Source organism: Ruditapes philippinarum, unplaced genomic scaffold (genome assembly GCF_026571515.1).
Source record: "Ruditapes philippinarum isolate M1 unplaced genomic scaffold, ASM2657151v2 ctg949_1_1_1_1, whole genome shotgun sequence".
Taxonomy (NCBI): Eukaryota; Metazoa; Mollusca; class Bivalvia; order Venerida; family Veneridae; genus Ruditapes; species Ruditapes philippinarum.
This window is the reverse complement of record NW_026861887.1, coordinates 231107-247495: the sequence shown is the minus strand read 5'-3', so window position 1 is coordinate 247495 and position 16389 is coordinate 231107. Positions and strand designations below refer to the sequence as shown.

At 34.1% G+C, this 16389-nt stretch overlaps 1 protein-coding gene across 1 annotated transcript in view; it reads left to right on the top strand.

The window, feature by feature from the left end:
• Positions 1 to 7605: 7605 nt before the first annotated feature.
• Positions 7606 to 16389, top strand: part of LOC132717269 (interferon-induced protein 44-like) — a 53087-nt gene continuing 44303 nt past the window's right edge. Inside the window, exon 1 of the mRNA XM_060700703.1 lies at positions 7606 to 7737. Coding sequence (XP_060556686.1) covers positions 7722 to 7737 — 16 coding nt within the window. The 5' untranslated portion in view covers positions 7606 to 7721. The remainder of the gene's footprint in view (positions 7738 to 16389) is intronic.

The following is a 16389-nucleotide window of genomic DNA, read 5'->3' as shown; positions in this document are numbered from 1 at the left end:
TCTCTCTCTCTCTCTCTCTCTCTCTCTCTCTCTCTCTCTCTCTCTCTCTCTCTCTCTCTCTCTCTCTCTCTCTTTATAGATCTTCTTGTTAACTTTTGCCCAAACATCAAAATTATTGGCAAGATGTTGTTAACTAGATTTTTAACAATTTCAAACTGATACGATATCAATTCTGATAACTTCCATTTCAAAACATGTTAACCTTCCTGACAATATATACATAACTTTTACATATGTGGATTTTAAAGGAATTTCTGAAGACATAAAAAATACCCTGAAACAAAATAATTTTGCTTATACTTTATTATAATTTGATACATAAGTTGTAATTATAAATAGCTCGTAAACATGTTTACAAAGTTTGCTAAGAGAGAATGATTGATAGATATTATAGGAGATTCATACATTAACTACATGTATAAGAAAATAAGGCTAAGAGAGACGTCACCTATAGTCGAACTATTAAAGTCGCTGACTTCATCATCATGTGCCACCTCACCGTGGATTCAAATCCCGCGAGAAACTTTTGATTATTTCATGTCAGGAAGCTATTAAGTAAACTTACATGTACTTATGGCTGATGGTTCTACTCTGGTGCACGTCCGTTGTGCCTTAATTGATACATTTATGAGCACCTAAGGTGAAGCTTAACACGTGTTGCCGAATTTATATTTTGGCGAGGTTAATGTGCATTTTTGCAATAAATGCCGGATGTCGAAATAATATTACCTATTGTCTTATAATTAACATCCTGTCATGGTGATGAAGTATTCAGTGCCGTGTTCATAACATTTATATCGTATAAAATAATTTTATTCAAAAAGTTATCTTGGAAAATAGAGGTGTATCTCGACAACAAATATCTTTCAAAATAATTCTCCTTGCCTTCCATCTGCTTCATGTCGGACTTATAAAGATATCTTTTATTTCTTCTTAGCCTATACTTTTAACATGTCTAAGTGTGGGCTGTATTTGAACTTTTTCACTATGATGACGACGACATCAACAACCAAGCGATGATAAGAGAAACGATTTGTTCTTCAGAACTTTTTTTTTGGGGGGGGGGTGTTCCTATAGATCAATATAGAGATGGTTCAAAATTATTCACATCTAACTTGTTAAAATCATTTAATCTATTTATTAGTACTTAAAGTTTTGCTCCAAAGCGTTTGATAAATATAGAAAATTCTCACAGAGGAAACTTTTTTGCACTAGTATGATGCACTTTATTAAAAACACACTTTTGCTAGCAAATATCTGTCGTTATTTATTGATCGATGTAGTCCCAGTTTTTACAATATTACCCGTTCTCTTTTGAATGTTGCTGATAAATTGTTAATAGTCTAGTATCGTGTATATTCACCCTGAATAATAAAATTGTTTAACTTAAACTGTTCTACTATACTTCGAGTTGTAAAATATTGTACTTCACAAATTTTGAAAGGTTGAGCAATACTAACGAACAATATATAAATAAACATATCACGGTAAACTAGGAACTTAAAAGACTTTTATGCATGCGTGCGTGCTTGTATATGTGCGTGCGTGTGTGATAAAAACACAATTCTACATATCATTATGAAGCATGTTTATCAAAGGGACATAATTGATTTTATTGCATTTAGAAACAGCAATGATATGAACGTGGCAAGTTAGTGTTAATAGATCTGTGAAAATTTATTCAGGATCACTCGATTAAGAATGATATATATACTAATATTACCTTTATATTTCATATGAAAAAGAATCTAAAGCATCCCTTGTCCGAAAAAATATAAATCACAAAACCCAAAAGAAATTCAAAAGAGAACGGGTAAAAATAACTATGTATAGTGTGTGATAAATATAGGAAATTCTCACAGAGGAAAGTTTTTTCGCTCGACTGTCCGGCAGTTCTACCGACCGCCTGTATTCACCAATTAAATTAACCGCTTTTCTTGTCACAAAGTAAGTTTTAAGCAGCTATATATTTAATAAAAAAAAACTGGCTGACCATTACTGATTCGAATACCAACTTTCGTTTTAGAAAACATACACTGTACTTTCATCCCGTTCTGTAGGAGTATATTTTGTAGATTTACAAAAGGAAGGGCAACATAGAATTAAAAAAGAGAGTCCTCAGTTGTTTAATTTCTGAAAAATTATAGCTTATCATTTTAAGTATGAAAACTTATTCTGTATAAAAAATTTAAAAAATAGATAAAATAAAAAACAACATACCGAAGGAAATGCCATGCTGTAAATAAAATTTGAATCATATTTATTATTTATCATATATTATTCCTGTTTTATACAAGGGATATTCATGAATTCCTGAAATTGCTTTATAACTTAAACATGGAATAGAATATTTTCATAAAATCACCAACTGTGAATGCACATATTTTATGGATATGTACCTATATTTAACTTGTCTATAAGTAAACACCCCCTGTGTAGGAATCATAAAAATAGCAAGGCATTTCCAAAATTGACTTGCAATCGTGGCTGACGTAAATTTTTGTCCTCAAACACCGAACTGAAGCCATCCCTAAATTGTTTGTGCCATTTCAACAATTTGTTAATATTGCTGGATATTTTACACTCGTTTTAGTCTTTCTACCGGTAAAAATGTGTGTCCCTTACAAAATTTGACAATTACATGCTGCTGAAATTTATGTGTTGGTAACATGCGCAATTTTGAGCCATGTAAAAATGCGGTACTACGAAATGACCATCAACATCTTCAACAAAAATAATCAACAAAATTTACAGTAATTACGTCATCATGTTTGGAACATGTTGCGTTCGCCCTAAATTTTGCGTTTCATCTTACTTACACAAGCATGTTTAATAAATTCAGAATATATAAGATTCCAGCGTGCTTTAAGTATCCAAATAATGGTTGCAATGATTATCGATTATGTTTTAGATATATCCTTTGGCTATTTGATATTTTTAAAGAGGATATGTATTCTGGAGGTTATTTCGGGGAATATAATTATCTGGACTTTTCACGTGAAGAAGCTATCGAGGTAGGTTACGCGACGTTAGTGGTATAAAAATGTGCCGGTTCTGTCTAAAATAGTGTACGGATGGGACCTGAGATTCTTTTGGTTAGTTAGAAAGTTAACATGTACCCTCTGAAGAGAGACGCCCTGTGCTCCTTTGTCAATTATTTCAGGCACAAACGGACACCAATGTGAAAATAACGAACATATGGTTTTGTCCTTTTTGAGAAATCAAAGTTTGTAAAAATGCATGAAAACGTTGTTTTTGTACGAAAGCAATTGTGCATTGAATCAAGCTTTAATGTCTTTTTACGACCAAACAATTTGTTTAGGTATTTAATACGCTACATTTATGATAAATGTCTCACGTGACATTATTTTCTTATGTTTGCATGTGGGTGTTGTTTTAAATGTCTTTTATTTGATCTGATTCTATGTTGTCTGTTACATTTGTCTTTCTACGTCTAGTCTGTGATATGCATCCCTTCATTGTTGATCTTATTGTTCATATTTCATTAAACTGAACCCTCCGCGTGTCCCTCCGTCGGCCGTCTGTCCGTACGATATTATTCTAGAATGGCAAGTTTGATGTTTCTAAATTTCTACCTGTACTAATGTTTTCATAATAAACACACTTACAAATCATGTTCTGGGTAAGTACCATACTTATGGCTTCCATATTTACCCATTATTGCCCCTTCCAGTAATTAGAAAATGAATAATGGTTAACCTTAATTTGCAAGTTGGAAATATCTTAATTTCTATCTATTCCAACTGCTTCACATCAATTATCAACAGTTAGATGGAGACATCTTCTGGGGTTTATGTTTCTCAGTTATTTTGATTCGCTAGAGCTTGTAGCAACGTAAAGGATTTCAACGAGTGGAATATTTTCATTAAAAACAGGGCTACTGCAATAAGAAATAACGGATTTATTTTACAAAATTTTAAAGTCGTAATCTTGATTTAATTTCAAAGTTCAATAATGATTTAAAATTCGTCTGCAACAAGGTCTTTAGCCAGCCTGGTTTTCATAGCGATGTGATTTACAAACTTCTTAAGAGTTTGGGTCATGGTAATTTGTTGTTGTTTTTTTCTAAAATCATTAAACGTCGTATTTAAAGAGGTTTTGACCCTACTATATTCAGCCATACTGCATGCTTAGTGTTCAACCCTTTTACAGTTGGACATTATGATTACATCTGACCGACCAAGTGAGAGACTCTCTAATGGACAGTGCTTTAGGCCCTTAGGGACTGAATTGTCTTAATGTTCTTCTTCTGCCTTACTCCGTCGGGCCGTTGTTGGTGATTTTCTTGTTACCTTGCCTTCCTTAAGGACATTGAGTACTTTTGTTATGGTCAATGGGTTTACTTTTATATGTTTCTACATGATCATTTTGGTGTTTAACTTATTTAAACTTTTGTTATCATAACAAGTGTTAGAATTTCACTTGGCGATGATTCATTTTATTTACACTGTCTGGTTTATAGGAACATGGTGGGGCTAAAACATAAAAAATATTAATCCCTAAAGAAAGCCCAACATGGCAAAATTGAAAATGTTGTAGGCTCGGTTTGATTGAATCTGTTCATGGACTGTACTGTCATTAGCAAACTACCGTCCACATCCACTATCACCGGTTTAAGCAGAGTGCAACATTAAACATAAACTGGTACATTTTTTAATTTTGAAACATCCGCAGATGTGTTTATATGGCCGTTATCATGGAACCTTCAACGTGACACTTTCGTGCCATTCTAAAACCGAGGCTTGATGTAAGGCGGCGCCCCTCTGTATTTCTCAGATGTATGTCTTTGTTATTTCATACTGTTTACTTTTTTGGAATTCCTTATAAGTTACAAATAATCACCTTTAATTTAAATATTTATTTGTTTTCTTAGAATTCCTTATCAGTTACAAAATATTTATCACTTTAGTGATTGGCCTGTCCGTGCTGGGTCGTGTGGCGGTTGCGTTCATTGAATGAACGCCGCCTTTACTTATTGATCTTAATTACCATATTTCAAAATATCCACACTTACTTATCAATACAAAGTACATAATATTGCGAAGTTCAATAACTGTGATACCCGTTTTACCACTTATTTCCTTTTTTATCATTTGAAAAAGGGCCTTCTGTGATAAAATTATTGCGGCAAAATAGATTTATCATTCATTTCTCCTGATCAATTTATTTATTTAATGATACCTTTCATATTTGGTAGGTGGATACATTTTATGGCCTTTATCTTTTGATTGATGTATTTCACATCTAGAAGGAAAATAACATCCATGGTATTCTTCCTTTAGATTGAGTTTGTGGAAATTGTGCAAGGTCACCAGTTTTAAAAATAGATATTTACACCGCTGCCCATACAGCCTTTATTTATTGACAGATGTATTCCATATTTTATTGGAAAATAACTTGCATGATATACTTTCTTTATAAAGAGTAAGGGGTCGGTCGGTAAAGGTCACCAGTTTTAAAAATAGTTTTACACTTAAATCCATGCAGCTTTTATTTATTGACAGATGTATTTCATATTTGGTATGATGCTATTCTTTCTTTTGATAGAGTAAGAGGTCAGTTACATCAAGGTCTTTATAGTGCCAATTTTAGATTTCTACATTTTTGCTTATACAGCCATTATTTTTTAAGTGATGTTTTTTGTAATTAAGTAGGATGATAACTTGCATTGCATTTTTATTTTGGATAGAATAAGGGGTCAGTTGGGTCACGGCATCAGTGCTAAAAATAGATTTTGACACTTTAGCGAATAAAGCGATTGAGTTAGAGGTTAGCGTGTCAAGGTTAAGGGTGTCAATTATATTCTTCTACGCATTTGCTTTAATAGCCTTTATTTATTGACTGATGTGTTTTATATTTTAAAATAAAACTTGCATCATTTAGATTAAGTTAGTGGTCAGTTTGATCAAGGTCGCCGGTACTTAATATTCATTTTTACCCTTTTACCCATGCATTCTTTATCATATTTGGTCATATTTGGTAGGAAGTTATCTTGCATGATATTCTTCCTTTAGATTAAGTTAGAGTTCACTAGAACAATGACAATAGTGCGCCAAAAAGGGATATTTTCACATTGGCTTATACATCCTGTCTTTATAGACTGATCTTTTTCATATTTGGAGAAACATGCCTAGGATGGTGCTGGGAGTCACAAGGTTAACGTCACTTGTGCATCAATAGATTATTTACACTTTTTATACAACCTTCGTACTCTTTTACCAATGTCTCATATTTATAAGGAACACAACTAAGGTGGTCCAATAACTTTTCATTTTTATATATACCAAAAAAAAAAAACATCGTAACTCTGCCAAGTTTAATTACTGTATTTACAATGTTTTTGGTATTTTTGTCTCTTTATAACTGAGTGAATGGGTGAGCATTTTTTGAAATAGCCTAACTGATTAGAATATGAGCCGGGGGTGGCATTTGTTTTTTTAAACATATGCATGTTCTTGCCTTTTCATCGAGCACAAAAGTGCTTCACTTGATTTATTAAGAATTTCAAATACTATGATTTTTTTATATTTTTTACCCCCGTGGTAGAGTGAGGAATACGACAAACTTTATACGTGTGAAACAATAAGTGATACATTTTCGTTCTTACATATAGAGCAAAACAATGGAAACTTTGAAAATATATAAGGTTTCCTTACATGAGCCTCTTCCTGGACGATAGTGGTAAATGCATGCACGCCCCCTGGTACTAGTTTAAGCACACAATGCATGCACGCCCCCCTGGAACTAGCTTAAGCACACAATGCATGCACGCCCCTGGTACCAGCTTAAGCACACAATGCATGTACGCCCCCCCTGGTACTAAATTAAGCACACAATGCATACACGCCCCCTGGTATTAGCTTAAGCACACTTTGCATGCACGCCCCCCCCCTGGTATTAGCTTAAGCACACTTTGCATGCACGCCCCCTAGTACTAGCTTAAGCACACAATGCATGCACGCCCCCTGGTACTAGCTTAAGCACACAATGCATGCACGCCCCCTGGTACTAGCTTAAGCACACTTTGCATGCACGCCCCCCCCTGGTACTAGCTTAAGCACACAATGCATGCACGCCCTCCTGGTACTAGCTTAAGCACACAATATATGCACGCCCTCTGGTACTAGCTTAAGCACACAATGTATGCACGCCCCCTGGTCATAGCTTAAGCACACTTTGCATGCACGCCCCCCCCCCCTGGTACTAGCTTAAGCACTATTCAAAATGTACAAATAGCTATGTTCAAATTCAAAATTAGGAGTTATTTGCAGATTTCTTGATACGATGCAAAGCACCCTTCTAATGTAAACAACATTCATTTGTGACATTAAATGTTAACAAAATCTAACTTATTGGAAAGTTAAATTTGACAATAATCGGTAATTTGTATTTCTTTTTTAGTAAATTTCAATGATATAATCGAATGTTACAATATTAAAAAACGACTTACCTTAAGAGGCCCGCTACAAGCTAATAATGCTTTTCGTTTCATAAACATTATCAAAAATGACGACAAAGGTAAATACATGTATACAAATCATATGACAAAATTAAACAAACGCTACTGATAACTTGTTCTCATATCTTTTTTGGTTTACACAAAAGATAAAAGAGAATACACGTTTACTATACCTTATATATTTATTTTAAAAAAATAGCTAAGTGAATATCTTTCAACGCATAGACATTCTTGTATCAATATGGGACTACAAATAGGTATGTTAATTTTATTTATTTCTTAAATTATGGCAAATTGTAAATCATATACATGCACTGCTACTCAAATTTTGACCACTCGAATATCGGATGTCTTTAGCAAATGGATAACACATTATATTATATAATATATAATATATTTTGTCACACGAAATACCTAAGGGTTTGTGAATTTAAATCAGGGAAAAGTAAGAATCCTTCCTCGGGAAGCAATAATATACCATTTAAAAGGTAAGAATTGCAGACCTTATGCAGTTTGATTGAGATTTCTTAATAAAGCTTATTGTAACGTCTCGTTTTCCCCTTCCCTTTAGCAGTTAGGATAACAAGAAAGGATTTTGGTGTTCAGATATTTGTATTTTTAATGGCTAGTCCGTCCTGTCATTTTCTTGGGAGGGCTTTTGTCCGCCGTGCCATTTCAACGGCGGGGCTTTTTCCAGCCTTGTTGTTTTATGGATTGGCTTTAGTCCCCTTGTTCAATTTTGGACAAAGGTGCGTTGGAATGGAGCCTTTTTTCCCTTCTCTCTAATCGGATTAATCGGATCTATTGTGTTTCTGTTTTTTTTAACGAAAGATCGCTTGGAATAACAACAACAAGGTCCTACTTCATGTTCCGTTTTGCTGGGGGTTTTTTGTTCTTTTTTTTCTTTTTTGAAGGATTCCGTTCGCTATATTTTAGTGAGTCTAGGTCAAAATTAATGTACAGTGCACACTCCGTAATTTGAACATTCCATAATCCAGCATTTTCAAAAGTTCTTCTCAAACCAAGTCTCGATTCGACTGTTCTTTCTAAGAACTTGCGAAATAAGATCCTCGATTTTCTGTTTTCCCCGTAAGCGATTTGTTAAAATTTGTCATTTTTCTATAAACGATTTTGGATATGTTTTTAAGATGTTATCAGCAAAATTCAAAGGTAAGGACAGTAAATCACAGAACACACGTGTCATTCCTAGTCCGGATAAAGTAAGTATTCCTTTTGTAGACTTTTGAGTACCGATATCATTTGTTGCCATAAGGTAGATTGATGATGATACCAATTTGAAAAAATATACAAAGTAAAAACAAGGATCATTTGTTCAAGTCAAGACAGAAAGTCTTAAACAAGTCGAACACGTTTAAATCGCAATCTGTGGATGGGATGAATTGTCTCAATATTTTGTTTACAATGTTTAAAACTACAAAAAAATGAGAAAGGAGAAAAAGAAAGGCCAGCAAAGAACACATCCCCACACCCCAAGCAACACTTAACCTCTAGCAATAAATCCGGCAGGTAAAAATAAACAGGTAACAAGAGCGAGATGATTATTTTATATCAATAATACATATTGGTGAAAAACAAAGTCTGTATAGAAAGTGAATATGACACTTCCCGATACCTTTGATGATGTTCTCTAATTTAAATAATTCTTATTTTGATCAAACCTGTGTATCCCAAAGAACTTCAAATGAATAAAACGAATTCTTGACATTTTCCCACATCATTACAGTCGATAACAGTACTATTCACACAAATATATATGATAAGATAGATGACTTATCAATATGTAGATTAAAGTGGACCCATTGCAACATATTACAGTGTTGTATATCAGTTAATTAGATTCGCTAGTACTTGCAGCCATATTAACGATTTTAACGAACGGATTATTTTTATTACTAGGGAAGTCTTAAACAGGGCAACCGCTATCATGAATTACTAAATTTAAGAATCGTAGTTTTGACTCAAAAACTATTTGAAAAGTCTTCTGCGACTGGGGATAAGTAATATAAAATAGATAAATACAGAATCCCTAAAGAAAGCCTAACGCGGCAAAATTGAAAATGTTGCAGGGTCGGTTTGATTCAGCCTGTTCATGAACGGTACTGTCAAGTGCAAACTACCGTCCAAGCCTGCAAGCCTGATATCTCTGGAGATGTGCTTTACAAATATCGTATAATATACAAATCAACTTTTGCTAAGCACCATATGTTTGAGTATGAATATTTTTCAGGATAATTTTATAAACGTCGTGCGAAAAGTTTTCTGTGTAATTAATTGAGCTGAAGAACAATTAAACCTTATAAATGGGTTTAACATTAATTTTATGCTAAAGAAGAGGATGAACCGCAAATTTTAGATCACGCAGCTGTTTTCCAATTTGTTAAATTGGATTTTTTTTTGTTAACAGTTTTAGACTTTATACTTGACCAGTGACTATCAATGACAGCTCCCTATCTCATACTCCCTATAAAATTTCTTCTCTCTCTTACGGGTTTGGCTGTCCATTCTAGGATCAACAAAGCTTCTGTATTGTTCTGGGTTACAGCTGACAGGGGCGTACCTACCGATATGTCAATACGCCAGAGCGTATACATTGAAGGCAAATTAAAAAAATGATAAATTTAAAAACGGTACACGGCAGTTCTACTTTGTCCACGGGGGGAAGCAACTCTATTGAAGATGGTTTTTATCGTTGATTTTATTCGGAATCCGAATGAATGTTTAGCCCTGCAAGTTTTGAAGGCAGGGATTTTTAAATGCCTTTAAAAGATGAAGATTTTATGCCGCCCTTTCCTGATCCTTTTGCTGGAAAAAGCTTCGAAGCTCGTTCTTTTGACACAACCATGGAATGATGTACAGGGGGATTAGGAAAGAGTTACTTGGTTTCTCCGAGTTCAAGAGTACCACAGGGTAAGCATTGGCTAACGCATTTCTTGAAAACCTCAGCTGTTTAGGTAATGATTGAGAAATTTGACACAATAAATTGCATAAATAACATTATAACTTTATTTACTACAGTATAGTTTCTAAAATAGTTTTCTGAGATCCATGTTTTAACACAATATAAAACTGAAATGTAAAAATGTACTAGAATATTTTATTGTCACATCTAGTTTGATATACAAATTAATAAAAGTTTGGCATCTTTGCAATGCAGATATTGTTTTCGCGGGGGGATCCTTTCACTCAACTCAATTTAACAAATCTCTTTTGTACGTACATTTTATAGTATATTATTGTATGCAATATAAAACAAAGATATTAATAGAACATTTTTAACAGTTTATGGCAAATCTCTTTCAAAATGCTCATATGTCTAAATAATTTATAATAATAATAATAATAATGATGATGATGGTGATGATTATGATGATGTTCTTTACTATCGAGACTGAAATAAGGATGATAAGGTTAATCATGAAAATTAAGATTATTTTAATGATATGATAACTTCTTTATTCCTACAGGTGTATAGATGGACTATATAATGTGTCAGGGATACGACGGGGCCTCAAATATGTCCGGGTTATATAGCGGTGTCTAAGACAGGATCCGCCAAAAATATCCTGAAGCAGTTTATACACATTGCAAGGCCCATTGTTTTTTTAACTAAGCAATTGTCCACGCATCCAACTGCACGTATGTTAGAGATATGATGGCCAAGTTGCAGACAGTAGCATTTACTCTTAACCCATTACGCAATAAAGACGCCTTTTGACGCCTTTTTACCCCCCCCCCCATTTTTGTCGTCTCAAATGGTGAAAAAATGCCTTAATTAGGCCCCCAACACTTGTTTTTGTTTGAGAATTGTTGTTTAAAAAGTGATTACTTTTTCGGCGCGGCCCCCAACCAAAAGATACCTCAGGTGGTTGCCAGAAGGGAATGTGCCCCTTCGGTTTGGGGTTTTGAAGGGGGCTGAGTCCCCCTCATGCCAAGAAAAGTTTGGACTTGTTAGAGGCTATAAATGATCCCAGATTTATCATAAGATAAACGTGTTACCAACGCTGAAAAGCATTTGACTCTATCTCAATCCATTAAAAAGTTGCAGCACTTTGAAATCAATTTTGATGGATAAAATCAACGCAAAATAGTGATTTTTGGTAATTTTGAGATGTACCCTCGTTGCCATGGTAACAGAACATTTAAACCTGAGTATGTTGTTGCAAGAGCAATGGTCCAGTCAACATTTCTGCCAAGTTTGATTAGTGTTCAAGCAGTTTTTATATTATTATTGCAATTTGAACTTGTAACGGGAGACTTTTCAATGAAAATAGCCATTTTTCACAAAATGCTAATGAAGTAATGGGTTAACATGCCCGCAAAACGTTTGCTTAAATTCCAACAAACTCTCGGATGTGACCCCACCAGCCGTGAAGAAATGGAAGAACGACATAAACTTCAGTCGTTATCTGAGACACGTTGGACAGCTAGGGCCGCTGCTCTGCTTATACAGGTATCACTGTGTTTGTTAGATTCAATATAAACATAAATTATGAATTCTTTGCCGAGATGCTTTAATGACAATGGCCTTTCATCAAACACATATCTGTTGAAATTAAACATGTGTGTCATAATTAAATGATGAAAAGTTTACGCATTTAATTATTTTATATACATGTATATAAATGTTTGATAGAAATTCAATTTTGTTTAAGAACTGTAGAAACATCACTGGAGGAATTGGGTGCAAATGGCGACAGGCCGGCAGCTGCATATAGTCTATCCGTGCTAAAGTTTGATTTTATAATGACCCTTGTAACAGCGTTACTTTTATACATGCTTTTATTTCAGGTTAGGTAGTTTGCACTGAGCCTCAACAGAACGATCAATATTTATAAACGCTCTAGATATCTTTAGACATATAGACATAATTGTGACGCTGTGATCTTTTCGAATTATCTTAAAGAATAAAGGGGCGAAACTGCTGATTGGGTTTCTTTGAACTAGAAAGCTGTGGATCTTGCTACGAATGTAGGAGTAGATCCCTGCATTCCAAGAAACGTCGGACGTCAGAGAAATCGCCCAAATGGCCAAAGTGATACATCATCGCAATTCTGGAAACTTAACAGAGCTGGAGAATCTTTTACAAGCAAATTCTAGAAACAACGCACAAATGCTAACCCCAAGTCAGTAAATGCTTTTATATTGATCTTTTGTTTTTTTATAATAAATCGATAAACATTGATGTTGAGACGATTTTTTGTAAGTTTTGAGTAAATATCTATTACACTGAGAAATGAGAAAATTGGAATATAGCACGGGTGAAAATGTGAATATTTTTTCACTTCTTTGTGTGATAAATAGCATTTTCATTAAAAAATTAAACACATTTTCTTTTTAAGATGCCTTAAAAAGTGAAAAAAACGCAAATTTCAATTATTGAACAACGTTCGGGAAACAGACGCACGTAAAGAAGAATACGTCAAACGTTCAACGGCTGCGCGAACGCTATTCAAACAAACGTACTCCAGGCTTATAGTTAACATTGCGGTGAAATTTTTAACTTTTTAGAGAAATAATGACATTTGAATCGAATAATATGCCATTATAGTAAGCTACGGAAGCTTATCAGGGCCTCCACTTATCTAAAAGTGTCACGTCATGTCAACTTGTTTTTGCTCGTTTTGACCAAAACCATTTGATGAAGACGTTATGATTATTACGTAATACATAAAACATTCCATTTAGACGTAATGATTAATACGTAATACGCAGAAGCTTTTAATCATTGCAAAAACACTTGTTGAATTACGTGATCTATTTGTCAATGGGAGTGACGTCTTTGCGTCTTACTAAATATTTCAGCAAAGTCGTGAAATTAAGAAGTTTCTACAAGATTTTCGTCGAAGAGACAAAAGCCTTAAGCATATCGAGAAAATATCAGTTGCACTGCTTCAAATCTTCTAATCTTTGTCAGTACATTTTATTGAGAAATGCAAAAACATCTTATCAATGTGAATAAAAAAAAGTCGACTTAGCGCAAAACATCTCACTCACTGTAATCCCTGATACGCTTCCGTAGGAAGCCTATCAGGGTCTTCATGTATGTAAAAGTTTCACAACACGTCAACTTGTTGCTTCTCGTTTTGACCAAAAGCATTCCATGAAGACGTTATGATAAATACGTAATGCGTAAAACATTCCATGAAGACGTTATGATTAATACGTAATACGCAGAAGTTTAAAATCATTCCCAAAATGTTGTTGAAATACCTGAGCTATTTGTCAATGCGAGTAACGTCATTGCGTCTTACTAAATATTTCAGCAAAGTCGTGAAATCACAAAGTTTCGACAGGATTTTTGTCGGAGAGACAAAAGCTTCAAGCATATCAAGAAAAGTTCAGTATCAATGCCTAAAAACTTATCATCTTTGTCAGTAAATTTTATTGAGACATGAAAAAGCTTAAGCATCTTATCAATGCGAATAAAAAATAAGTCAACTTATCGCAAAACATCTGATCAACTGTAGGCCCTGATAAGCATCCGTACCATTAAGAAAAAATCGCAATAATTACATGTTATTTTTATTTACAAATTTTTTGAAATCATGAAAATTATAGCGTACATCAAAAGAAGTTTTGTCACGGTGTGAATTATACTGTTGGTGATGGTTATTTTAATTCACCTATAAAACCCAGTATTTCTCTAGTTAGCATTATTTAAAAAAATATTGTATGAAATTGGGTACAGTGTAACTTCCGAATTCCGGAACTTTTGAAATCTGGAATCTTCTAAAAACCGAACAATTTTTTTGGTCCCGATTTTTTCCCATCTATTTTCTATTGATATTATACTTCTGAATTCCGTAACTTCTAAATTCGGAATTCCGGACGATATTTTCGTAAAATTAGAGTCAAATCAAAGCAATTTTACCTCTAAAATCCGGAAATATCCAAAGGTGTGAAATACATTGTAAATTGAGAATGTTTACCCTGCAAGATGATTTAATCTCCCTATCGATTGTTTACCAATTAGCGGTGATCGTGTAATTTGACTCACGTTAAAATCACAAACTGGGAAATGGTATGTTTGAAGTGATGCGTTGATTAAAATAATTTACGGCGGTCAGTTAATTTGAAGTGTTTATTAGCGGATTGAATGACAATAAGCTGGAACTATATATGCATCAAACGTTTTTAGGGATTTTATTGCATTTGATGTACTAATTAATTAACTAGCATCGGACAATATGTAAGATTATGCAATTAACAACATTTCTACAAACTGATAGAAATTCAAAGGCATTTGCAGTATTAAATAAAGTGTTAAATATTAATGTTTTCTTTTCCTTCACATCCTTATTTTGATTGAAAGACTATTTTATATGATATAACAGTAATGGCCACATTTCCTTGACATTTAGTGACATTTAGTGGCTTAGTCTTGTCCACATAATCCGAAACCTCTGAATTCCGGAAACATCTGAAATCCGAACTTTTTGACAAGTCCCATGGGTGTTCGGTTTTCAGAAGTTACACTGTACATGTATTTATATGTTTCGTTGGGTGAACAGTACTGAGGGGTACTGACAGAAATTGTATTGCGACATATAGTTTGACAAATACTTTATCACATTATATTGTAGCTTTCATGATAATTTGTAAACATGTTTAAATCAACAGCAACTTTATTCTTCATTACTATATCATGTACTGCAGATTTGAAAATGCTCAATAAATTCATTACTACTACCTATATAACGAGGAATTTTTTAACATTATTTCATTTAATGAATTGATTCTTTGCTTAAATTGTAATATTACAATTATCGATTATTTTATAGGTTTAAAAGTCTGGTCTTCCTGTGTCACAGGGGTCTACAGACATGCTTGGATGTTGATGAAGATACATTCCTCCGTGAATGTGTCTTGCGGAGGATATGGTGGACTGATCCAACACAAGCTGCCCAACGAGAAACGACTCCAGGAAACTTAACGAATACATTAAAAGTTACAAGTGAAGAATTGTATCCAAAATCAGGGAATGCTTTTCACTTCTCATGACAGTGCCGTTCTCTACCGCTACTGTCGAGAGATCGTTCTCTACAATGCGTAGAGTTAAATCATACCTTCGGTCAACCATGACAACTGAGAAGCTGTCCGGTTTAGGACTTCTGAACGTGTACCAGGAAAAAATGCCCGATGCTTAACGTATTGTCGTTATTTTTGCGGCTAAAAAAGAGAGAAGACTGGCTTTGATATTTAAAGTGTAGATTATAATAAAGAAATGTAAATGAATAAATAAATAAATATATAAATAAATAAAACATAAAAATTATAACAAAAAAGAATGAATAAATATATAGTATAAATAGTAATGAAGATAAAATTTTATCGTTTTTTGTTGTCATACGTTTAATACTTTTGAGTTTTGTATATTGGTTAAGTTTTAGTCAGGAAAATATTTCATTGAAAGATATTTGAGTAGCTATTATATGGCATTTCATTCTTTCAAAATGATACCTTATCGAATTATTTTCGGAAGGACGCCTCATGCAGCCTTCTACGTACCGTCTGCTTGGAAACCCGGACCTTCGCAGCATTAGCATTGTCATTTCGAAGAGTAGTTGCTGTCTGAAACCTTGCATGACTGACGTACCTGCACGACGTGATACCGATCCTGAACTGGTGTTGTGTTGTGACCTTTACCGGCCTCCAGCATGCCTCCTGGCGGGTGTACCATGTAGTCTGTATCTCTCCCATACTCTGGTGATGAAGGTTGCCCCTGCTGCTCCATTCCTACAGCCCTCCATTGCTCTGCTTGTCTAGAATGCCGCCTAATGTTAACATTCGCCATATCAATTTGACATATGTAAGATATTTAAGCCACTGAATGGCAATAGGCCGGTAATGTCGTCGTATAACAAAAGACATGTGATTGTACACCCCAT